This window comes from Mercenaria mercenaria, chromosome 18 (assembly GCF_021730395.1).
Source record: "Mercenaria mercenaria strain notata chromosome 18, MADL_Memer_1, whole genome shotgun sequence".
In the NCBI taxonomy this organism is placed as follows: Eukaryota; Metazoa; Mollusca; class Bivalvia; order Venerida; family Veneridae; genus Mercenaria; species Mercenaria mercenaria.
The window spans coordinates 61,713,688-61,741,638 of record NC_069378.1 but is presented as its reverse complement, the minus strand read 5'-3'; the positions used below and the strand labels follow the sequence as shown (position 1 = coordinate 61,741,638).

The 27,951-nt window shown below is 34.0% G+C and overlaps 1 protein-coding gene across 2 annotated transcripts in view; it reads right to left on the bottom strand.

Annotated features, from left to right (window-relative positions):
- The window catches only part of LOC123538368 (potassium voltage-gated channel subfamily H member 8-like), a 168,557-nt gene that overhangs the window by 124,895 nt on the left and 15,711 nt on the right, over positions 1 to 27,951 (bottom strand). For both annotated transcript variants that reach the window (XM_045322413.2, XM_053530375.1), the window contains exon 2: positions 15,043 to 16,579. In XM_045322413.2, the coding sequence (XP_045178348.2) occupies positions 15,043 to 15,217 (175 nt within the window). In that variant the 5' untranslated portion in view covers positions 15,218 to 16,579. The remainder of the gene's footprint in view (positions 1 to 15,042; positions 16,580 to 27,951) is intronic.

The following is a 27,951-nucleotide window of genomic DNA, read 5'->3' as shown; positions in this document are numbered from 1 at the left end:
AACCCCCATCCCGCACCCCACCCATCGCCCCAGTTCTACCCACTGTAAATGTATTAGTGTTATTTATTAGATCCGCTCCCAATAATACATAAAAAGTAATTACAAAGCTATAGGTTATTACAGGAACAAATCACGCTTTGTTTGCAGCTAACATAAATTCCGGGTATATGCAACATATTTTCAATCAATCAGCCATGTTTTATTATAGGCCTAACTATAGTAAAGGAACCAGCGTAGGAGCTATCTGGTCTAGTCGCGTAATGGCTGCCAGGTATTTGAACACTAATTTTTCACTTGGCATGGCCAGAGAGGTCTAAATTAAAGCTGAATTCTGTTAAATTTAATTATTGGTGTATTTTTGACATTTTGGTGGAAAACAATTGGAGGGGAGGTTGCATTTGGTGAAGTGAAATTCAATTTTAGTACGAGTAGTATTTCCAGGTCACAGTGTGATTCTGATGTGACTTTACAGTTATCAAATGTGACAAGAGATGCATGACCCTTAATTTTCTCTTTATTTTATGTCAGTTTTAACATAACTCTTTAAAATGAAGTAAGGATTTATTCTCTAAAATGGGTCTAGCTATGTTTGGTAGTTCATTAAAAAATGTCAGTTTTATATAGAATATATTGGGAATACTATTTATGCTATTGTAACCTTATAGGACTTTGATTTCGATTTGTTTTACATATTGAACCGTCAGTAAGAGGTTCATCAGTTCAGACTAATAAAACACGCGAGAAGGAAATTATAAATTTTCCTCAATGATAACAATAATTGATGGTGATAAATCAATACTGATTTTGTTTCTCTAATGACCTATAGCTTTGTGATAACTTTTTATGTATTATTGCGCGCGGTTCTTACACTAATACATTTACTTGGAGCGTAGCTTTATGATCTTTTAGCACTGGAAGTAAGCTACTTTTGTTCCTGGTATGATACAGCCGAAAAGGAATAACATGTTCTAAGCACATCAAAAAAATTGTACAATAAATTATAAACCATGTATATAATATTGTTCAGTTCAATTCTTGTTTGTTATATGTCGTTTTATGGATGGTAACTATTTACTGCAATAGACGCCTGGTATTGTATCTTGAAGATAATTATATCATGCCCAGTTTTCATGCAAGAAAAAAAATACTAAACAATATTTAAAACATAACACAGCATGTTTATGTGATTTTTTTTTTTTGGTGGAGGAAGACCCCAGGTGCCCCTCCGTGAATTATTTCATCACGAGCGGGCACCTGGGTAGAACCACCGACCTTCCGTAAGCCAGCTGGATGGCTTCCTCACATGAAGAATTCAACGCCCCGAGTGAGTTCGTCATGTGAGGAAACCATCCAGCTGGCTTACGCAGGACTATATTTTAAGTTTAAATTACTACAAACTAATTTAACATATAGGTAGATGCAGTATCTATTTGTAATGCCACTGGAAAAAAACTGAGAGCTTTTTAATAAAAGGCTGGGCAAGACTGAAAATTAAATTCATATTGCAAGTTTATCTATCTTAATGAAGATTTTCAAGACAAAAACAATATCTACTCATATGTTAGTGGAAGATGCGCGGGGAACATCTTTGAAAATATATGAGAAAATTATTATACATTAAAAGTTAGCTGACCGTATTTATCGTGTAATTAATCCGTGCCTCTCTTGGAAACGAGCTCTTCCATTTATCAAACTCTGCAAAAAAAGCTTTCTCCTTCCATATGTTTTTTTTTTTTTAAACAAAAACACAAAGATTTCCATCGGCCACTGATTTGACCTTGACTGCTAAAAATTACTACAGAACTTCTGAAGATTCACCTGAACAGACCCGAAGCAGTTCAAACGATTATTACTTTAGCTGGTTCTACAGCTCTGTGATATTAAGCGAACTATTTCAATAGATCGTTAAAAATGCAACTTATTATTTTCATAATAAAATCTGTTAAAAGGATCCTTTGGAAGCAAAGAATGCAACCAAGAAGAATAATAGAGACTCTAGCATGAAATGTGCAACACCTCTCACGACCCCTAGCACCGTCTTAAGCGGAACTTTATTACACATATTTTGAATTGACTCCATGATCCCAAAGGACCAGAAAATATAACAAAACTGAATCCAAATTCGGGGAGACCGTTCACAGCCGCCACAGGGCACTTAAAGATTGCTGTTTTGATAGTTAATAACATCTGTAAAAGGATCCTTTGGAAGCAAAGAATGCAACCAAGATAATAGCATGCTCGGTTTGATTGAGTCTGTTGATAAGCAGTTTCAGAAGCAGAAGTCAAAAACGTTAAACAAAAAAACGAACGAGGAAGACGGTACTGTGGTATTGCCATTGTACTCAGTAATTAAGAAGTTGTAACCTAGGAGATATTGCATCAATTGGGAAGATAATTTTACTGATAGGACGGAAGTACTACAAAGTCAGTTGAACGTTACTTCCGGAAACCTTCTCAGTAAATGAATTGTATTATTACTTGAAAAGCGTGAATTCGATGGAAAATGCAATTCTCTTTACAAATACATGAATCATCTTTAGTTATTTCAAATGTTTTCTTCTTAGTCTGACTGCCTAAATGCGTACTAAAGTGGATTTTACCTAGTAACTGTTTTTCAATAATAATTATTTATATTGCAAGTGGCTCGAACTGGGCTCAAGTGTCATTTAAGATCATAAAGTCCATTAAATGAACTACAAACTTCCACTCAAACGAGTGCACGGGCGTGACAAGTGATGCATATTTGTTTTTGCTACAATCGAACCAAATCTGCTGTGATTTTGCTTGCTTCCAAAGGTGATATCGTCACCTAAAGACTTACTTACGTCAGTTTAGCGATACGGCAATACATGTTCTGTACTGTAAACTATGTTCAACTTGTCAACTTTGACAACCCCGGCAACCAATTTAGCATCCGCAACGCTGAGTAGCAAAATCGACATTTGCAAAACAACATAAAATCTCAATCTGGTGCCTGATAAGAAATCATTTTCCTTCCTTTTTCAGTTTATGTGATCATGAATAAATAATTCTATAACAATTTGTGCTGTCCTGGCATCAACCGTAAATGACGCTCGACATGTCCCCACGGATTACTTCTGTATCTGAGAAGAAATCTCCTCTGTGCTGTGAGAAATGCTGATAATGCATTTCAAACAACCTTTCAGGAAAATAATAATCTTGGATAAGATCCGAAATAAATGAGATTTCCTTATCTAAAATAAGACCTTCATTTTTTTTCGGTATAAGATGTATTGAAAGAAATTACAACAAGCATAGTAAGATATTATAGCAAATGAAATAGCCGAAATATCAATTTCTTAACATCTTTTTATGTTTAATACTAGTATTAATATGGCTTGATATGACTGAAAGTTAAACAAAGAAACATGCCAAGCTCAGTATAATTTGCAACAAATTATGACGTCAAACTGCCACATTACGTCAAGTTCATTACTCTTCCAAGAAACAGGACCCAGTAAAATTATCAAATAATTTCAATGAACATGTAAGAATGAAAAACATCAAGGTCTTCTTGTGGGTCATCACCTAACTTACCACGGTTTATCATTCAGTTTCAATTCAGGCACATTTGTACTCCGTGATAAATCAGGCAACAAACCACTCGAAGGCATTGATTATTTGTCAATCAATTTTTTTCTTCAAATTGATAGTAATAGTTAAAATGTGGTGTGTGTTGTCTTTGAGGAAAACAAATTATCAAGATGACTTTGTTTCTTAGAATCAGTTTCTTTAGTGTTTTGTATGGACGTATATATTTTGCTAAAATACGTAGAAAACTGAATAAAGTGCGATAGATGAACGCGTCATTTTGCATGTTTTATATCATTCCCAGAACCAGAAGAAAATTAAATTGATCCCTCACGGAACTTATACTTGACTGCCTGAAACATAAACAGCTTTTATAACCAAATAATGTACGTTACACTAGTATATTTCCACTGCCATATTTCTATCCGACTGAATTTCGTCCGTCCATTCTCTGTTTGATTATTTATGGATTGTCATATGTATATTAAAGGCATTCATTTTGGGAGGGTTGTCGCTGAATTCAAATGGCCTTTGCAATAATGTGTTCGAAGTAGAAAGTGCAAAATTATAATCGGACAGGATTCTTTCACTTAACTTTGAAAAAGCTCTTTCCTCTGCTTGACTTGTACAATAAAATCCGAATGGCATCAATGAATATGCATTACATAGAAGTCAAAATGTTTTAAAGTCTTTATTTCCATTTTGAAAAGCAAGATTGTAGAATGATTGTAGAATGATTTGGAACTATTGCTGAATAATTTTCTTTTAATATTCTTTCAAGGCATCTAACAGATGCAGAGATGTACAGTATATAATGGACTTAACATGTCAATGATATGTATTATCCAAACATTTTCCTCCTTTGTTTCAGTACAAGCACAGTTTAAAAAAGTGACTGACGAAATAATCTGCGTGTTATAAAATATGTATCACATGTCATGCAAGTGCGCTGAAATATTAATGGATCATTTTGCATGTAATAAACAATAACATAACTAGATGGCGTGCAAGTCGCCTGAAATATTTATGTATATGAGCCGTGCCATGAGAAAACCAACATAGTGGGTTTGCGACCAGCATGGATCCAGACCAGCGCAGGATCCATGCTGGTCGCTTTCAAAGCATATTGCAATTAAAGAAACCTTTAGCGAACAGCATGGATCCTGACCAGACTGCGCGGATGCGCAGGCTGGTCTGGATCAATGCTGGTCGCAAACCCATTATGTTGGTTTTCTCATGGCGCGGCTCATTTGTAATGCTGATCAATATCTGGAACATCAGAGCTAATACCCCTAAATATCTAATAAGTCTGAATGTTGTTGTGAACCTTTGCTGGAACATGATGTTCTGGCAATATGTCAGGGCAAGTGACGATAGCTTAAGGCATTGTCGTCGGGGCGAAATATTATATCTATAAGCCAATAAATGCTCAGAAACCACATACGTTCATAAATCAGTTCAACAATTAATGTATGCGATGCCTGCTCGGTATGTCAATAACTGAATGAATCCCACGTGTATATGGTTATACAACGACTCCTTAAATAAATCGCTGGTAAATAATGTGTGCTATTGACTGATCTATAGTTCTTAGCAAATTTTCTGTGCTAACGTCAAAAGTGGAAGAACAAAAGCATGAACATATAGTTCTTATGTCATGATGTTATATATAAAAATATGTCAATTGCTTTTCTCAGTATTTGCTCTTGTGATGATTTTCTCAAATAGTACTGTTTTAAGAAAACGAGTCCTTTCTAAACAGTTTTGCTTAACTTCAGGTAGTTGATTTTATTGCCTTCCTATTACTGAATTCAATGTGGCAGTTTGCTATGCACATTGTATAAATACAATCAAGCTTTCGTACTAGTAAACGCGGCCTTTCAAGTTTACAATGCAGAAAATGTAGTTCAAGTGAATTTAAGATTGAAAATCAATAGAAAGGAGAGAGATTTTACTATTAAATTAAATTACTTTAGCTTGAGACCGAGTCATCTATTACGTTGTTTAGTTGCGTTCTATGCTTGTCCTCCTCATTTACCCTTAGCCCGCTACATTTCTAAAATGGACTGTTCTATCATTCAATTTGAGCAATACCATTCGTTATTCGAAGGGGTGTTCAATGAAAATTTACAAAATTTTATCTAAAAAACATATCCTTAAATGCAAACAGTTATATTGATCTACTGAAACTAATCTCTCTTCAAGATCGTTGTTTTTATTCAATGTAAATTTTGTCTATTATCATGCGGTATGGTCATAAATTATTGAATTGTCCTTGCACTTCAGATATAATGAATTGTAATTAAAATGTCCTCTTTTAAAAAAAAGCGTCCGCTTACTTGTTATTCCGCGAGATTGCTATTTACATTATAGATTGTTTCAAAATGTATTTTGATATTGTTTTACAGATGTCCCTGGTACGAATGCTTGCCATTCCTCTTTGAAACATTATTTAGAACCATTACACTTTTAAATGCGATTCACAACGTGTCAAAATCACAATGTAACATTATGAATTATTCAAACAGGATTTATGAAATGTAAATAAATACATTATCGTCGGCACACCAGGAAGAGCTGATGATTTATATTCTGTAAAACAATATGAGACCCTAATGATTTTTCGATACTCGTTACAACGTACTTATGAAACCGTTTGATAAAGCTATTTATATGGTAATTATTTTATATAATCGCGAAAACAATGGCTTTAATGCAGTATCCCTCTGTGTTCAACATTTTCCTGTCATGCCTGTTATAATGATAATACATGTACCTGTGCTCAAATGAATTAAAATTGTTAAAAATATATAAATTTGATCAAAATCTATAGTTACTCTACAAAAGTTAGAAACTAGTAACCAACTGATATGTAGAAAAGTTAACAAGAGTTGAACTCCGAGTTGTCATTGTTGCTGGTCTTTTTTTTTTTTTTTTTTTTTTTTTTTTTTTTTTGAATCATTCAGTCCATTTTAGTCTTAAGCCAGTGCTAGAGGACGTTAGGGGTGTTACACATTTTGTTGTCTCAAACACACTCTTTAACTGTCATTCTTCTCGATGATTTTTATCAATGTATCAAGAAAATCACGGGTTCATGGTATCACTCAATATTTTGCATACATTCAGAAACAGTTTATGTTGCAAATGTACACAATGTGTTAAGTTTTTGAAACTTATAAGTGAGAATTTGCGTATAAAACATTGATATTACAATTCAAAACAATACAAGGCAGGAAATATTTCATCCCATGCATCTGTTATTGTTTTTAATTAAACTTAAAACTTGGAATAAACATCAGATTTTCTGATTTTCGCATTTGGCATATTTTTTTCTCAGTGTTTCGCAGGAACTACAAAATTGTAACTCTGTAGACGTTAGGACTATTTAAGTTGCTAGCTGATATTGAAACAACATGAAACATTAAAACCAGTCATGCTATGGACATATAAGACTCTACAGAAGTATTGGAATTTAATCAAACGTCTGAATGTTATGATCAAAGAATTGTCTTCTGGGCAGCTGCACAACATTATACAGTCTTAAAACTGTCTAAAGGCAAATCTTTTAGTATATATGCTTTCACTTAATGTTCTTGCAAAATTGAAAACAGTAGAAGAAAAATCACAGATAAAAATGTGAATACCGTTTTCGTTATAACTCGAAATTATTAATTCCTCGTGTTATAAATGAGAAAGTGTTCTCAACTTCTGAAACTATTTTATCGGTTTGCTTTGAAAATCAGAAACAACCATTATTATTTCACGAACTAAAATGTTCTATGTGGAAGAACTATCAAAGAGCTACCGCTAAATCAAATGATACACGCAAGAACGAAATTATAGATTGCATTAAATGATAAAGATAATCACTGGTGATTCACTGCTGATGCACTTCTGAGAATCTTTCTTCTGCCGTGATGTACAGGTCAGCGATTGCTAATGAACGCAGTTTGTACCTTCCATCTCAAGATATTAGCTTTGACGTTTAGATACACGTAGTTTAAAAGAGAAACATTTGTATACTGTTTTAACTTTTTTCTACACGCAAGGAATTAAATAAGTGTCTCATGTCATTATTGGAAGATTTTATTCCAGGCCGATTTTCACAAGCTGCGTATTCATCACATAAGAATAGTAAATGGTACGTTTTGTGGCAGGCTACTGCTTTTGTAATTCGTATCCGGATAGGTTTTATTCGGATATAATACAGATATTCCAACTCTTTTGTATTTGACGTTGACTCTATTAAATTCTTTTCTTGATACATTTGTCCATCTCATCAGATTCTTTAAATCGCAGTCTGCCAGTATACTTGTGGTGACACCCCTCTACCGACTCGGCACTATTACTGATATTTTGTCCTAATAATGCATAAACAAACGACTTTTGACACACCTCTACATTTTTGCAAGAACAAAATGCAATAACAATGCTAAATTGTAGACAAATCGTGCAATACAAATATATAAGTCTTAACTCTGGAATCAACTTCAATTTATAACAAATGCACGTCATGGATTTTACATGGCATTCATAATATTGTAACGATTACTGAATGCATAAAGGGAAATAATTCCATTGATATGCAAATTGTAAACCTGTCAATTGTCATTGAGTAATGACAGTATATATGCACATAATCACCTTGGGTGATGACTAGCTTTTCATGACGAGATTTGGTGGCACTAAACGTTACAAATGTGGCAGCGGTGGATGAAGTCAACTGCCGACCGAGTTGCCTTACCATGTATCCTAGGCCAAATCTCGGAGAGATTCTCGAGGAAAGTATTAACGATTACTGAATGCATAAGGAAGTAATTGCATAATATCAAATTGTAAACCTGTCAATTGTCATTGGAGTAATGACGGTATATTCACATTAATCACCTTGTGATGAGCTAGCTTTCACTGACGGGATTTGTGTGGCACTGAAACGTTACAATATTAATTATATATAATATAATTAATTATTCATTAATAATAACACAGTCCAAATTTGACGGCTATCAAGCGGAACTTTAACCTACTGTCTTTTAATATTTTTCTAATTCCTGTTAATGTAAAATTTTTTCCGACACAACAAGACTTTAATATTATCTAGAGCATTTGATCTGGCGCATGCATATCATCTCGAGCGCACGATGTCTAATCTTTATCGCACGACATCGTATCTTGAGTGACTGAATTTTTATTTCGAGCGCACGACATTTTATCGCGAATGCATGACACCTCGAGAACACGATATCTTAGCTCAAGCATCTCGAGTACATGATTTATTTTGATCACTCGACATCTTAATTCGAGCAACTGATATATCATATCTTGTAACGAAATATTATCTTGACATAAGTTCTCTTGCGTTGGAGATGGAATGTCTTGCGGTTGAATTATTATGTTGTGTGCACGAGAAGATGCCATGCGCTTTAGAGGAGATTTTATTCTCTGCTGCTCGAGATAATACATGAAGTCATGCACACGAAAGAAGATCCTTAAATGAGATATATGGGTGTGTCCTAAACATTCCTTCATATTTACATACTTAAAGTAATTCAAGGTTGTCACAGAAACATAAAACAACCAAAGTTACCATATATCTATATTGCTTGCTTTTGCATATAACGCAAACTTATATTACGAGAAAATAACTTTTTTAAGAATCTCATCAATGGTCTCACAGATTAGATAATGACATAACAGACAATGATACACCATTATTATATCTTAATACTGTCTGATAACATAGCTGATTACCTTCAATCGGTAAGTTCTGAACAGTGACACGTAAACATTTTAAGGTGATACACTTGCAATAATAATCGGCAAAATAACCGTTATCTCTATATAGATGTCATTTGGCATTCTGTAGATACTTACGCAGTCTCGTGCGCCTTTAGCTATACGTCCGAAGAATGTCAAATTGCCTAACGATAATACGTAATCATACGGAAATTGCCGAGTGACGTCACGGGTCTGTTACGTAAATAAATTTATTTGCGTTATATCACCGATGGGTTTATAGCTCACGCAGTTACACTATTGGACTCTATGTTCTATATAAAAGGAGCAGCTGACTATCCAAGCCTATCATTACTACCGTTTTACTCAGTTTGGTATATCTCTTATAGGTTTCAGACAAAAACACCAAACAGAAAGAATTGTCAAATTTGTGTTACAGTGTTCTTTACTGTTGATGTTCTTATTCATATAGCTTACATATGTTGACGTCAATTTTGAAAAAAAAATAATGATGATACTGTTTTCTTAGGCAATGTGTTGAATGCCTTTTGCATGGTTTGAATGCTTTGGCAAGTTGAAAATGCCTTTGGCAATGGTATTGAATGCTTTTGAATGGTTTGAAATGCCTTTGCAATGTTGAATGCTTTTGGCAATGGTTTGAATGCTTTTGGCAATGGTTTGAAAAGCATTTTGCAGTGGTTTGAAATGCTTTGGCAATGGTTTGAAATGCCTTTGGCAATGGTTTGAATGCTTTTGGCAATGGTTTGAAAAGCATTTTGCAGTGGTTTGAAATGCTTTTTTGGCAATGGTTTGAAATGCGTTTGGCAATGGTTTGAAATGCTTTTGGTAATGGTTTGAAAAACATTTTGCAGTGGTTTGAAATTCTTTTGGCATTTTTTTAACGCATTTGATAATGGTTTGAAACATGCTTTTGGTAATGGTTTGAAACGCTTTTGGTAATGGTTTGAACGCTTTTGGTAATTGTTTGCAATGCTTTTGGTAATGGTTTGAAATGGATTTGGTAATGGTTTTTTACCGTTACATGAATTTTACTAAACTTATAAACTTAATATATAAACTTACTGTATTTGTACAGCTGCATTCGCAGTTAAATGTGCCACATACTGCAGTAACTAAGTTAAAATATCTAGTTTTAAGTCGAAGTACACATTTACACTGTGCTTTGCTGTACGCATGTTTTAGGTACAATGTATGTACTACATGTAATTTTAAACCTAACACACAGTACTACATATACACTCAGACATGTAAATTTATATTTACATAGATGTTCATATTTCACCTTTTACACTGAACAATGCTTACAATAAAGTCTAATTAATTAATGTCTATTTTTTTTATAATTATCCTGTGTCCTCATTTCTTCAAAGTGACAGTACATTCTCTGGATAAGACCAATAGAACACGCAAAAGGGAATTACAGATCGTGTTTAATGATACAATTAATCACAGCTGATAACTACTAACTGCCTGCTGCTTTGATGACCTTTCATAGAATGGTTACCTTTGCATGTATACTAAGAACATTTTTGTATTGCCGCTAATTGCTGTTTCCGTTCTAGTGCAGCTTGATTATGAAACCTCAGATTTAAGATGTTTAGCCATATAATATTTAGTTCACTGAACTACAGTTTGCATTGAATACAATATTTAACATATGTACGTACATACTCGAGTTTATAAATCTAGAACAAACAGGTGTATTAAAAATATATATAATCTAAACGTAAATCAAACCTTAATAATAGCATAAGAATTCAATGGGCATTAAAGAGTCACGTCTTCTTTATAGTCAAGTCCCCAGTCGTGTTTCTGCTACTAGCTTCTTTTTTATTTTAGGTTGTATCAGCTGTCTTTTCTTTATAAATTATTTTATTTGCGTTTCATGTACACGCCCAAAACATGCACGTTTATAAGAGAACTGAGCGCAGTCTACGAACATGTATTTTCCTTTCAGACCCTTTGTATTTGTATATCAGATTCAGCTAACGTTATTACAATGTCTAAAATAGGCTAGAAGCACAGATAATTGAATATGCGGTTCAGAAAGCTTTTAATACAATATCGTGTTAAACAGTGAATTCGAAAAAGGGATGAAAATTGTAGAAGTAATAATTATTCTTAAGCTACCGTTATAGGATTTAAATTCTTCTTTTGATTAAAAATGGCGTGACTTACTTCTTTTTACGACTACATTTGGTAAAATATATCATTCTTTTAAAATATAAATCCAGTACTTCATCGGAATAACTACTTTTAAGACCTACTTTTATATGAACATATTTTTTATTTTTCCTAACTATTACCATTTTCCTCTACGTCCATTTTAAAGACGTCATCACTATCTAACGAACAGGGATATATATAAATTACACTTTTTTCTCAAAACTGTATCTTTCATCTGCAAGCTTGATAAGCAGATAGCGCGAAATCCAACAAGCCTGTAAGAAAGTGAACATGTAAGAGAGCTGATAAACCTTTATCCTATTGATTAGAGAATTATTTACCAGACAATTACGCATCATTACATTGTATTAAAGTTCCCTATCGGCATCTCGCAGACAAGACTGAAAGCAAAAGCACTGATCTCATGACCGAATATACTTGATGCATGGCAATTTATGTCTGACAGTTCTTTTGATAGCGGCTTATTATTTGCATGCGTTCTGTTTAATGTATTTGTTCATAAACGTGTCGCCAAATTATATATAAAACAGAGACAAGATCTAAACATTCATAAATCAAATATTCTATGAATCAAAGCTATATTAAGGTAGTTCTGCACGTTTGAAAAACCGGAAGTGATGGCGTAACGTCATTTATCCGGAAAACGTAGAATAAAGCCTGGGTTCGGCGTACGGAAATGAAAATCAGTTTATAAATAAATCGAAACCTGTGTGTAAATTTATTACAATGGCACTTTTGTTATATTTCTAAAGTCAAAATATGATATTAAAACATATGGTACGTTAAAATATTAAAAATAATGTCTTAAAATCAACGTGAAATGTCCGGTTCTCTTTAATCATGGTCAAATATCTCAAAAATAAGCACACATACCTATACATTTTATTTCACCAAATAATAGGCCGTGTGTTTATTTACAACTGTGAGAAGTTTCATCAAAATCTACATTGTAGAAAAAAATCTATTCGCGAAAATGTTATGAAAAAAGTTATGATTTTCCCATAGACTCCCATTATGAAATATTGCGTAAGGTCCAAATTTTTCAAATCAGTCTAGCAAAAAATCAAGCACACGACCCTATCTTTTTTATTTGCTGAATTTTCTAGGTATATTCTGAAGTTTTGAAAAATTGGAGTTTAATCAAATTCTACATTGTAGAAAAAGTTTCGATCCAAACGTGCAGAACTACCTTAAATTTCATAAAATTAAACAAATTTTAAGGCTAGTTCCTTCTAATTCGTATCACGTTTCCACTGAGTTATTGGTGTAACTGAAAACCTTCTAGTAGAAGATGTTTTAAGAATACGAACTTTTTTTCATCATTCTCAGAATCATTGATTATTGAAATACTCACATTAAACCTACACCTGCTCCTTTGAAAATGTGAGTTCACGCAGTAAACACACGTTTACAGTTTTTCTACGTAATTAAGAAAGAAAAATGAACGCTTTAATTATATTTCGGAATCATAAAACCAAGTCAAGAAAGCCTCAATTCCTACTTAATGTTTGTTACCCTGGGCTGGTTGGTTTTGGTACAATAATGTCATACAATTATTGTTCGTTTATATTCCGTCATTTTAGAAATACAAAATGCTCATCCAAATATGAAATTAGAAAGTAAATGATCTCTTACTGTTTTACATGACGATTTTATTTTTATGATGTAACATATTGTAAATTCACATCGTATTGTGCATTGCGTTCATGATTTCTACTGCTGCTGTAATGAGGTAGATCTCTATTGTGTCCATGCACAAAGCAAACTTGATAATCAAAAGTTTTTAGATACTGGACACGGCGGATATGTGAAGTGTACATAATATATTTGTAAAATATATATGTGTTTACAATATGAATGTGCAACATTTGTTAGTTTGACTCATAGTAAAAAAAAGCGATTTTCTCAATGGCACTCGAATAATGGACTGCCCTGTAAATGGCACGTTATCTAAATATTACTAACACCGATCGAAATATTCTGAAACATATAAAGAACATGATCAAAAATCCGTTTTTTTTTTTAATCAACCGTCCATATATTGTTTATTAATGTACTAAGGGTTTTAAACGATTTCAAAATGTGCCCCACTCGACGCTCGTTTTCTTCGTTCAAACAAAGATCCAGAGCTCAACAGCACCTATCGCTTAATTCTAGTTTTTGATTGATTCTTTTATTTCTTCCATTCTTGAAGAGCATAAACAAATTTTAACCTAATTTTGTCTGTGTTCGATGTAATGATGAACAAAACAACCGAGTTTTATTAAAAGCATGAGCGAACATGTGGCATCTTAATGACGACCTTGTTTTAGGACTATTTGATAACATCAATCGCTGGACAAAACTGCGAAACAGTCTGTAGCAAGATTGTGCTTTACATAGAGTGTTAAATGTGATCTTCTCCGCTGTAAAAAAAGTATTCTGATGTCACAGAAACATAACACAGTGAATGTTTCCTACTAGAACAAACTGCAGAACATTAAACTGTATAGGAATTCGATAAATGTTTAAACTGATTAGAGAATAATCTGTCAGACATTTACACACCATAAATGATGCTTAAAATTGTCTAGTAATGTAATAATTATCGGCATGCGGCTTTAGTTTGGATTCAGTGAGCTTTTAAAAGAAATTACAAAGGAAAAAATGTAAATAACTTCCTTCCTTGACGGTTTTAATACGATAATAACAAGGTAGGTATATAGCTGATGGTAGAAAATAATGTTTTTTAAAACGCGAAATACAAGAAATACGCGTAAAAAATACATGATTAGTGAATAGTTGAGAGGCAATATAATATTAACTAAATACTACTAGTATCGACATTATGAATAAATAATTTTCGCAGAAAAAATGTAGCCTGACTTTTGCACATCTTTCACATTTTCCGGTGCAGTAGTAATTTAGATTTTATGCAAAGATACATGTCCTACATTAGCAGGAAAGATGAAGATTAAGGCACGAAGTGCAGTTTCCTGGGTATTAAAATATTTCCAATGCATTTTAAGGTAAATTCAACGTCTTATTATAACACAGTGCTTTTATTTAGACATAGCCTTGCATTTGAAAGCCATAACATTTTAGTCTCTTTCGACTTCCTTTGATATAGCTATTAAAATGGGAGGATCGACTTCATTACAGGACGCAAATTTCTTTGTAGTGAAACTTTCACTTTTATCTGGAATTAATCGTTAGTTCCAGGAAGTAAAACCAGGAAGAAAAGATGGCGCTTCAGTATAAGCTAACAAGATTACTAAGGATTTATGTCTTTACATCAGTTCTCGGCGTTAGAGATGAATATTTATTTTTGCAAAAGGGAGAAAAAAAGTTAAAAACTTACAAACAGATTTTTAAAGAATTTAACAGCTGGTTACTAATATTCGTGTATTGTTATATTGTTTCAATGGAAGAATTATCATACCTTTTTGTGTGTGTGTTTATTGTTTTTTGTTTTGTTTTTTTTGTTGTTTTTTTTTTATTGTTTTTCGTTTCTTTTTCTTTCAAAACATTAAAAATGTAAAAAAAAAAAAAAATGTTTTCACTTACGAGTTCCGTCGAATCTGGTTGCTATGGTATCCAAGAATGTGTTCTGTGGTGCGAGCAATCCCTTCTTCATTTTTATTTTAAATCCAAATTTCACGAATTTCCACAGAATTATCTCGAATCCACGACGATGTTTCACATAACACTGAATTAACATATATATTTGCACACACTGCATAAAAAGAAAATAATTATGAAAAAAGACCTGTCCTATATTTTCCCACCATTAAAACTGGAGTGAGGGTATAAACAGCACCCCTATATCTGTCGATATTCTAACCATGTTAAAGGAAAAAATGACAATTCGTATTTTTGAGCTGAAACTAGATATACACAAACCACGCAATAGCCCACGTCCCTTAACCTTACAATAATATATGTTAATTACAAGTCCACGGCAGACTAAATCACCGCTGCAACAGGTTTTGAGACATATACTCTTTAAACCGAGGATTGTTCATGACAAGTTTATCCTCAAGTTATTAAATCTGTCTATGTTAAACTTTAGTCGTGTCTGGCACTTGACACTGGTTCAAACAGATATCACGCATCACCTTATTAGGTAACATAATTCTTATGTCTGTGAGGTTCTCCTACCATTGTTCGGCATTCAATCTGTTTGCGGTTTAGCAAAACAAGATATAATACCAAACGAGAAAGGTCGCCAGCCTACGTCTGTAGATGATGCGGCTTTCTGTAATAGTTTGACATATGATATATCATGTCTCCCACCTTCTGTATCAGCAGAAATAACTTCAAGGTTTCATAGGCTTTACTAGCCGATGTAAGCTATTATAGACGTGCGATTCTTTTGAAGTTAACAAGTGTTCTATACGACTATTAAAAGCAATTAAAATTGTAATTAAAATCTGGATTTATTTGTTATTAACTTTGAGTAACATCATTGCACATTTACAGGCTGTTGCCTTTTCGTTAATTCCTGTTAATGAAAACATTATTATTACCTTATTGTTCTGATACACAGCATTTACATAAAATATCTAGCTTAATTACGCTGAATTTGCAAAACCAAAACGACGATAAAGAAATCGAAATTCAAACTTGAATATAAAATTCACGATGCAGTCACATATAATTCCAATATCCATTTCCTCATTTCAGTCTGACATTTTTATGCTGCTCTTTAAAACTGCAAGGATCACCGTAAACGTCATTCAATGGTGTCTCCAAACGAAATTTATGCCGATACTTTGTCGGAAAATCCGTACAATTTTATTTCCTCTTCTACATTTTCCACTGTTTTGACAGCTGTCAGAGTCTCATCGTTACAGCTTGCTCTTTGCTGTGTCAACTGCTTTCAGCCACCAGCAGTGTCTTCGAAATAGCAATACACAATACTGCAAGATGGCATCGTACTCCAATACTGTCACTAGCGCATGTCGCTTTCTCCCGGTGATATCACAAACTACAGCAACATATTGAATAAAATATCGCTTTCTGTGGGTTCCATTACTTGCTCTATCGGCATTTTCCTACAACAGACTTCCAGTGATAGCCAGTGGACAGGTTTGCGTCTGATCTGAAATGATATAGATAATTATCTCAATAGAGGAAAGATTTTTAAAGGAGGAGAATGTATCCAGGTTTACATTTTATATTATATATTATAATTATATTAAAGGTAAATGAGCTCATTTGCACCTAAAGTCTTTAACGTTTTTATAATGATTGTACGCCGTGACCAGATACTAAACTCGTTTGGTAGGAGTAAGGTTGGGCGTGCACCATAAACCGGTTTAACCTCCCCAGTGGTGTTTTTGCCATTAACTGTACCAAGGCGGTGCCCAACTGTGTTCCTTTATTTGTTCGTTTTATTTACATTGTGTTGTTTATCTTGTTGATAATACGGTAAGTGCGAGGTTGGCATGCCCTAAATGCGTTTAAACCCCCAGTTTCCTTTATTTAGGTTAGTGACCGTTCCAAGACGGTGCCCCTATTTTCAACTGGTTGTTTTGTATGTCTTGTATTGTCTGTTGCGTATGTTTTCTTGTTTGTTGTAAGCGTTTTTCCTCTGCCCCACTCCCCTTATTGCCCTCTCTTTTTCCTTGCGTTTGCGCTGCTTTTTGTGTCCCCTCCCCCTTTGCTTTTAGTGAGTTTTCGTGGCTCCCCTTTATTTTGGCAACCGAATTCCAAAACGGTAAGTGATTGTTTTTCCTATGTGTGTGGGTGCGTTTGTATGCTTGTGAGTCTATAACGGTGCTCTACTGTTTTCTTATGTGTTGCTTGTTCGTTTTTCTATGTTATTTAGTTGAACGTAGTTGTGTGTTTATCTTTGGTACATGAGTGTCTGCGCTATTGTGGTTTACGTTGCAGTGCGACTGTTTTTAAAGAACATGGAATTCCCTTGTATATTCGTCCTTGTTCAACTTTCCCCTTCGGATTCCTTCTCCTCCCCCCCCCCCCCCCCCCCCCCCTTGCCGTTCCTTCCCCTCCATCAATATTTAGCATAATCTAATATTTACTTGTTGGATGTTTGAAGCAACCCGTCTGAAATATTTTTCCATTACAACTTCTTTTTGTTGTGGGCCTACTATGTAAATGCCTCACTCTGGGTCTGGGTTTTTGGTGCTCTGTGCTTCCGAAAAATCTACCCTTACCTATAATTTTTTGTCCTCGTTTTTGTTTGCTTTGTATGCGGGTGTGTGTGTGTTGGTAGTGTGCACATCTGCGTGTTGTGAGTTTCGTTTTGGTGAGTCTGCGTTTTTGGAACATGGCATTCCCTGTTTGATATTTATCCTTGTTTTTAAATTAGTATTACAAATTAAAGGAACATTCTTTAAAATTCAATAAATCGATTTTTAGATGACCCCTTGCTGGTCTACGGTTTGTGCTATAGACCTGTCCGTAAGTGAACACTAGCGCTTGGCTTGTAAAAATTGTGTCCGATGTCATGTAATGGTACATCTATTGAATTGCTTGCCAGTCGTGGTCAAAACTACTGGCGGAGGTCAACAGTTTATATTAGATACTAAAAATTACAGCATTAAGTGCAGGTTTTAAAGTGTACAGTGTAAGGGATATGCATAATTATACATGTCTTAAAGCATAAGTGAAATATTGATTCAAATTAGGAAGCTCAGTTGTTTTTAAAGGTAACATACAGTTAACGAATGATTTGTGTTTAATATACTGGACAATCAAACTGACGTCCATATATTTTCATTATCCGTGCAATTCAAATGGTATATGTAGTAATAGCTGACAGTGTGCTGAGATCGTTTCATGATATGTATTTATTATTGTTTTTGGCAGTTTTAGATTTTTTTCTAATAATGCTGAAACTTAACAAAGTGTATTGGCTTAATTAATGTATAAAGTAAATCCTTTGAATTCTTTTTATATAATTTGAACCTGGCTGGATGCAGCGATGATTCCACGTAATAATAAGTATCAACAATCTTTAAGTGTACGATGTTGGCTTATATATGTATGTGTAAAGTTCTGCTTGAGCTGGTACTAGGGAAGGTGATGCACGTTTCATAACATGAGCCGTGCCATGAGAAAACCAACATAGTGGGTATGCGACCAGCATGGATCCAGACCAGCCTGCGCATCCGCGCAGTCTGGTCAGGCTCCATGCTGTTCGCTTTTAAAGCCTATTGGAATTGGAGAAACTGTTAGCGAACAGCATGGATCCTGACCAGACTGCGCGGATGCGCAGGCTGGTCTGGATCCATGCTGGTCGCATACCCACTATGTTGGTTTTCCCATGGCACGGCTCACATGTCAAAGAAGACGCAGCCAAACAGAATCTGCGGTTGTTTAGCTTAGTTGCGTTGCATAGGGCAGACTTTTATATCTATTTCCGTATTCAATATTGTGATAGTATTAGCTTTGTTAACAGCATTAATTGGCTCTACAATTCCTTCCACTTTTATTGCTCTACTTGCTGAAATGTCACAATCAGTCTGATGAATTTCCGTCTAAAATAGATTAAAGGCAGAGAAAGTCTATTTTCATATGTTGTAGTCACTTTTAGCTTCTTTGTTAAATATAGAACCAAACACTAGGCAAACTCAAACTTATGCAATTACGCTTGATTTAAAACATCTTTAAATTGATTACATGTGCAAATACCCTTTAAGTAGCGACTTTCATCTTTTGAAATATGTAAATGATTAGTGCTGTGCATGTATTAGATAGACACAGAGAAAAAACAACAGGATTCTGTGTGTAATCAACTATTTTAATACTTGTCTATCATTTTGACCTTTCTTGTTTATGCGGACAGAATTGAGTACAGCTTATTTATGTGTATAATATGTGACAACCGCTAGTTTTCGAAGTGACGATGAATTTCTGTTGCTATTTTAGATATAGAAGCACTGCATTAGCGCTAACCCAGTCTACTTAATGTTCTGTAAAAAGTCGGTAAACGCAAAATATATTGTAAAGTGTTTTAATGTTTTATATTTGTTAGATGTTGCAATAAACACGTTTTCTTACTTTCTGCGAAGCCATTCAAAATAAATTTTCAGAGTAAAGTAAGTTCGTCCCGCAATAATACAATTATAAGTAGGCATATTGAGGAAGCCATTCAGTTAGCTCATGGAAGGTCGGTGGTTCTACCAGGTGCCCGCCCGTGATGAAATAATGCACGGAGTGGCATCTGGGGTCTTCCCCATCATAAAAGACGGAAAGTCGCCATATGACTTAAACCCAACAAAAACGAAACAAACAAATTGTAATGTTAATGTGTAAGCGGAACAGCTATATATAAAGTAATCCATGTTACAAAATAGTTTGCAACAGGCTTAAAATAGGTCAAATAATTGTTTCACTTTTTACTCCGGCTTCGATGATATAAATCAACTATTACCGTTACATTTATTTTGTATTTTTACATAAATTGAAACGTTTTTCCTCAAAATGGATTACAGAATACAACATAGAGTATATGAAAGCGTCTATAAGTAAGTGAATGCAAAATAAAGTTATTTCGTACAATTAGCATAAGATGCATTTGCCTTGATTACTCGTACTTATATAAAGCATCATAACTATATCGTTCAAGTGACAGCATACAAGAGTATAAATTGAAACATTATATACGATGCCTATATAAAGTCTTTAAAAAATCAAAATTCTTACGAAAAAAGAAATTTGTCTCTCTGCGAAATAAGAACGCCCAATTCTATCATTAAAATATTTACGCAAAACTAAACAGCCGACAGAAGCAGGTTAACCACTCGTTCAATTTTCAATTTATTACTCCATAATTTAATGTTACAAAGAAGCACAGATTGAGAGATTTACAAACAATAACTTACGTACTGCCTTTACATAAAAGTTCAAGTTTTTCATTAATCATGAGCTTTCATTTGAATTCCTTTGCAAACTAAACAATAAATGTCTAATAACATTTTGGGTTGCATTGAAAACAAACATACCTTTACGATGCTAACGCTTACCTGTACATATAAAACACTTATTTATATATATAATAAGAATACTTCAAAACAAAAGCAGAATCTGTTTAAAGATGCTACTTTTTTCAACTCCTGTTCAACAACAAATGAATAAAATGTATCTGTGTTGAGAGACCATTTTTTATCATGTCCAAAAAAAGTGAACTAAACAGAAAGGTGGGATTGTACTCCAATGATGTGTTATGCCAAAGTTACATCCTGATCAATGAACCTAGCAGAATGCACTGCATTGTATAAAAATGAAATAGACATATTCACTTCGTACAAAAATATACTAGTAATTTATTATAGTATCTAAATTTCAAACTGTTCACAGGAAGTTGTACAATGAAAGGATTTAGTTACCACCGATAATTCTAACATATTCATGAGTCCACGATGAATAGAATATATATTATGAAATTCCAGTATATCTGCAGATTCACAGATTTGAAATACAAAATGTAATACATGTCAAAATCCAGGGAACACGATGCTATCGAGTCAATTCACTGACTTTTAGTAGAATGCCGGTTGAAGCGGTCGTTCCGGGCATGTGTTTATTTGCTGGAATATTATGATATTCTTTAACATGTTGTTTTAATTCTGAATATTTGAATTTAAGATAAATCAAATGATATTTAAGGGGGGTGGTCTAAAAGTGACAATTTGTCATGTCGCTGTGATTGCGTTTTTTATATACTACTTTTTCAGTATTCTTTGGCAGATGATATGGCTTGTAGGAGCACATGGGTTTCCAGATGCAGCAAGCATGCCTATTGTTACGGCCCTATAACTTTTAGGCTTGCTTTGTACATACAAGCATAAAACAAGAACAAGGTGATACTATGTATAACAGTGGACCTTTTAACTTTTTTAAGAGGACATTTTTTTAAAGAAATTGATGCAAAGCTTTGAATGACTTAGGAAGTTAAAAAAAATAAACTGGTCCAGATTTTGAGTAATTTGTTGCTAAGTCATGTAACTGTCGATTGAAGATAACCTTCGAAAGACATTGACGCAAATATCTTACTGTCATAGGGAAAAGATATTTCTTAAGTAAACAATGGTTACCATTAACCATCCGTACTTTTCAGTTCATGCCCGATATTTCAACGGTGCGCGTAATGCACGGTGATGAGGAACAACCAACTGAGATCGGGCTAGACTGTATTTCTGAATGTACAAATATTTCTGTCTGCAGCGTTTGCTCTAAAAGCAGTCTATAAAGTTTTCTTATGCATTTTCTAAGTAAATCATTTTGTAACCGAGTATTACTTACTTCTTATCATATATTTTTAAGATTTCAGTTAAATATTTCGTTTCATATACGATTTCATTTCGTGATTTTTATACGCCTGAAGGGACGTATTATGTTATACTCCCGGTGTCCGTCTGTCCGTTAGCAATTTCGTGCCCGCTCTTTAACTCTTGAACCCCTTAAAGGATTTCGAAGGAACTTGACACAAATGTTCACCACATTGAGACGACGTGCAGGGCGCATGTTTTGGATTGCTCGCATCAAGATCAAGATCACACTTAGGGGTCGAAAGTCATATCCGTTTGTTTCGTATCCGCTCTGCAACTCTTGAACTGCTCGAAGGTTTTCAAAGAAACTTGGCACAAATGTACGTTTTATGGAGACGACGTGAAGAGTGCATGTTTCGGAAGGCTCGCTTCAAGGTCAAGGTCCCACTCAGGGGTCAAATATCGCATGACTTTGTTTCGTATATATTTGTTCTGCATTGCGGTGCTCCTGTTTTTATTTGGCAGATCTCCTTTTTGTTCACTTAAAATATTTATTTTGAATTACTTCCCTTTTATGTTACTATAAATAGCTTAATTTGTAATTTTTTATTATTGGCCGTAGGGAAAAACCAAGACCACTTTTCTGCGGTACAACATGGATTGTTTTTTAGGTATTTGTTGACATATCTGTACCTGGTAATGATTCATGGGACTTTGATTTTGTTTTGTTGACTTAGAATTTTCTTTCTTCCCTTTGTTATTAAAAAAGATTCTTTAATTTTTGCTCCCATCCTTTTCTGATATAACACTTTGGGCCTATATTGCCCTTTGTTATTCAAGTCCTGAAATTACTATGACAGAAATTCGTCATTGAAAATATTTTTTGCTGTATTTTACGGTATCGGTACAGCATGCGGGTAAGAATTTTTTAGCACAATCGTTGTACCGCAGACACCGTAGACGCCAACTTTATTTTCCGAACAAACCGTTAAAACGTAGCGACTTGAGTATATTATGACATTAATGAGTGTTTTAGCTTTACATGATATCCCAAGTGAAAGTCTCAGGTCAAATATTTTATTTGCATCTATAACTATTAGGTACTGTTATGAAACAGCATTTTCTGAAAAAAAAAGAAAAGAAAAAAAACTAAATGCATTGTAATGATTTTAGCAGCAATGTTATGACCAAACAGACCAGAGACCAGATAATGTCCATAGGAATGTGTATGCTTCGAACTTCCCAACCATCGCATCTTATATTTATTCTGTAGAATCAATATACAAGAGGGCCAAGATGGCCCTAGGTCGCTCACCTAAGAAACACTCCATAACAGTGTAAAACATGTTTGACCTAGTGATTTCATGGAAACAAATATTCTGACCAATTTTCATTAAGATTCGACCAAAAAATTGGTCTCTTGCAATAAAAAAACCATTTTCTTAGATATGACCTAGTTTTTGACCCTAGATGACCCATGTTCAAACTCGACCTAGATTTTATCAAGGCAATCATTCTGACCAAAATTCATGAAGATCAACTGAAAAATACAGCCTCTATCACATACAGAAGTTTTTCTTTGATTTGACCAAGTGACCTAGTTTTTGACCTCAGATGACCCATATTCAAATTCGACCTAGATTTCATTAAGGCAATCAACCTGACCAAATTTCATAAATATCAACTGAAAAAAACAGTCTCTATCGCATACACAAGATTTTTCTTTAATTTGACCTAGTGACCTAGCTTTTGACCTCAGATAATCCATATTCAAACCGACCTAGTTTTCATCAAGGCAATCACTCTGACCAAATTTCATGAAGATCAATTGAAAATACATCCTCTATTGCATACACAATGTTTTTCTTCGATTTGACCTAGTGACCTAGTTTTTGACCCCAGATGACCCATTTTCGAAATCAGCCTAGATTTTAACAAGGTAATCATTCTGGCTAAATTTCATGAAGATCAGTTGAAAAATACAGCCTCTATTGCATACACAAGGTTTTTCTTTGATTTGACCTAGTGACCTAGTTTTTGAACCCAGATGACCCATTTTCGAACTTGGTCTAAATTTCATCAAGGCAATCATTCTGACCAAAATTCATGAAGATCAATTGAAAAATACAGCCTCTATCGCATACACAAGGTTTTTACGTGATATGACCTAGTGACCTAGTTTTTGACCCCAGATGACCCATTTTCGAACTCGGCCTAAATTTCATCAAGGCATTCATTCTGACCAAAATTCATGAAGATCAATTGAAAAATACCGCCTCTATCGCATACACAAGGTTTTTCTTTGATTTGACCTAGTGACCTAGTTTTTGACCAGAGATGACCCATTTTCGAACTCGGCCTAGATTTCATCAAGGCAATCATTCTGACCAAAATTCATGAAGATCAATTGAAAAATACAGCCTCTATCGCATACACAAGGTTTTTCTTTGATTTGACCTAGTGACCTAGTTTTTGACCCGAGATGACCCATTTTCAAACTCAGCCTAGATTTCATCAAGGCAATCATTCTGACCAAAATTCATGAAGATCAATTGAAAAATACAGCCTCTATCGCATACACAAGGTTTTTCTTTGATTTGACCTAGTGACCTAGTTTTTGACCAGAGATGACCCATTTTCGAACTCGGCCTAGATTTCATCAAGGTTATCATTCTGACTAATATTCATGAAGAAGAATTGAAAAATACAGCCTCTATTGCATACACAAGGTTTTTCTTTGATTTGACCTAGTGACCTAGTTTTTGACCCGAGATGACCCATTTTCGAACTCGGCTTAGATTTCATCAAGGTTATCATTCTGACCAATATTCATGAAGATTAATTGAAAAATACCACCTCTATCGCATACACAAGGTTTTTCTTTGATTTGACCTAGTGACCTAGTTTTTGACCCGAGATGACCCATTTTCGAACTCGGCCTAGATTTCATCAAGGTTTTCATTCTGACCAATATTCATGAAGAAGAATTGAAAAATACAGCCTCTATTGCATACACAAGGTTTTTCTTTGATTTGACCTAGTGACCTAGTTTTTGACCCGAGATGACCCATTTTCGAACTCGGCTTAGATTTCATCAAGGTTATCATTCTGACCAACATTTATGAAGATTAATTGAAAAATACCACCTCTATCGCATACACAAGGTTTTTCTTTGATTTGACCTAGTGACCTAGTTTTTGACCCGACATGACCCATTTTCGAACTCGGCCTAGATTTCATCAAAGTTATCATTCTGACCAATATTCATGAAGATTAAATGAAAAATACAGCCTCTATCGCATACACAAGGTTTTTCTTTGATCTGACCTAGTGACCTAGTTTTTGACCCGAGATGACCCATTTTCGAACTCGGCCTAGATTTCATCAAGGTTATCATTCTGACCAATATTCATGAAGATTAATTGAAAAATACAGCCTCTATCGCATACACAAGCTAAATGTTGACAGACGACAGACGACAGACGACGGACGACGGACGCCGGACATCGAGCGATCAGAAAAACTCACCTGAGCATTGCTCAGGTGAGCTAAAAACATACATTTGAAAAAAAAAACCAAAAAATCTTAGAAGGCAAGTTCTATAACTCATCAATTATAATGAAAAAGAAACTGGTTTATATCCTCTAGCCGAATAGATAATTTGACCGAGATATTGCTCATTACTTTTAAGACAATTTTGAGCCTAAATTTTGTAAATACTGGTTTATTATGGCAAATAAATTTAATTTACCTTGAAAATTCAAAGATCAGATAATGACTAAAATAATCAATTTTAAAAAAGTCCTGTTATATAGCGTCAGCAGCTCTAAAATTCAAATATCTGAAAACCTTTTTCTTTATTAAATCACTCACATTTGAAAAGGCAAGAGACTTTACAAACAAATAGTCTTTATCTTGTTATTATATTAGGTAAAAAGCACAAGAAATTAAAGTCTTTATACCATTAGACTATTTACGGCGGAACTCCCATGCAAAATAAACAATAAATTTTCCATAACCTTTTTGCTCGTAATAAAAACAAGCAAAAGTTAATGAGACATATGCTTACCTATGAAAAGTATACGCCTAGCCGAGAAGGGTTTATAAGAAGAGAAGCATTTGTTTGGAAGAAAGCTGCATAAAAATGACATAAAAAAAACATTCAAATTCATACACCAGATACACCCGTACGCTATACTCAACGTATCAAAAACAATTCTAGTGGAATACATTTAAGTCCAAATGAATATTAAGGATATCCACATCGGCGATGTGCATCTTTTATTGAGTATACAGCTTTTAGAAATTTCAATGAAAGATCACAGTCAATGAAGACGTCAAACGGGTTTGTATATAAATGTTAGAAAAATATTGTACGTTTCTCAGCATTAGCAGCACGTGCATTACCTGACTACTACTACTACTAGCGTAATGGCTCATTATTAATTGTCAGGGACGCAGTTCTGCGAGCAGTTTTAATGTAATTATACAAGAAAAGAAATCTTCTGTATCCCTTTATATGTTTCTTGTGTTAATCCGTCTAATTACTTTACTTAACCATAGTCTATACATGCACTGCTGTAATGTATTGTTTAACGGGGGATGTATTCTGTGAGGCGGGTTTTTATGTCGGCTCTTTCTCACTAGTTTAATTTTAATCTATTTTCAAAATAAACAAAAAAGACTAAGACTATGTTATCAGTCAGAACATTCTGAAAAACTATTTTAAGCACTGAGAATTAAAGCAGACTAGACTCATAGCATGTTTTATTCGAAATAATGAACAGTGACTGAGCCGATTCGAAACGTTCTTAGATTAACTAACAGCGTAATACCAAGATAAGTCCTAAATTTAGAAATCCTAGTCAAATTATCTGTAATAAAATTAGAACTTTAAACTGTATAAACAAATAACATTTGAATCGTAAATGTCTGATGAAAATGAATTGGTTTAGAAAATGTTCTTTTTGGTCTGGTTCTATCCAGATTATTCAAATATTTAAGTCTCGTAACTTTTAATACCAAAAAAATAAGCAAATAGATTGGAGTAATTATTCCTAGAATATTTTGCAAAGATTGAGGCATTTTAAAGCTTATTCTTATTCAAAGAGCTCAAGGCAATATGTTGGCATTAAAAACAACTATAATATGTTTTGGCATTTTACAGATTACTGAACTGTTTTCCTATTCAAAATAAATGGTACACACAGATTACATTTTGGCTCTGATACAATCTTTAGGGATGCTCACCTTTAAACACTATATTCCTCGAATGCAGTAAGAGGGTTTGCATATATACATGATGCTACCTCTGTAGGCAATTTTATCAGTTGAAGCATTAAGACTTACTTATCTATTTTAGGTCAAATTTGCAAATTCGTATGCGCATAGCTAAAACAAATACACACTTGATAAGTCTCAAAGTTATTTAATTGGTTTGTCATTATTCAATAATATTTATTTATAATATTTTCTTGTTGCACTGACAATATTGTCTTCTTGAACTAACAGTTTCAGGACATTCACACGGTGTCTGAAGGAGATATGAATCTTTCTGCAAATTGTGTTACGAGCCAATTAATCAACATATGTCGATTTCGAGGCCTAGGGTTGCGCACGCAGTTATTTAATTAATAACAACGGAATGCGTAGTCTACGCATGAGTAATACGTAAGGATATTTTCTGTAACCACCAATATAAAATTAATTTAGATATAATAGATCATTTTCTTTTATACACAGTTAGCTATCATTTTCACACCTTGAGGCAAATTATGTAACATCTATTATTATTGCATTACATTTTATATAAATCGCCGATCCAATGTGTTTACTTTTGACAATGCTATAATTATATAGTGCAATTCTCATGTGACGTAATAGAACTCTACTGAACGGCGTGTTGGTCAATGGCTTTGGTCCTTTGAGCCTAGGGAAAATACTTTTGACTTTTTGACCGGCAAGTCATTTAAAGTGCATAATATATTTGTAATCCTCACCACATGCGCAGTTTTTAGTTATGAGTAATAGAATCGTTAGTAGTTTTACAAAAAAATGATATAATTGACATTGTTCGATTATTCGCACGTGTTACATGTTGTTCTGCGTTCTGAAATGTCAAAGTAGTACGATATTAAAATATAAATTGCAGCATTAAAGTAAAATAACGGGCAGTGTCTTAATGTGAAAGTTCATACTGGGAAAATTAACTACGACTTTCTTTGATATTAAAGTA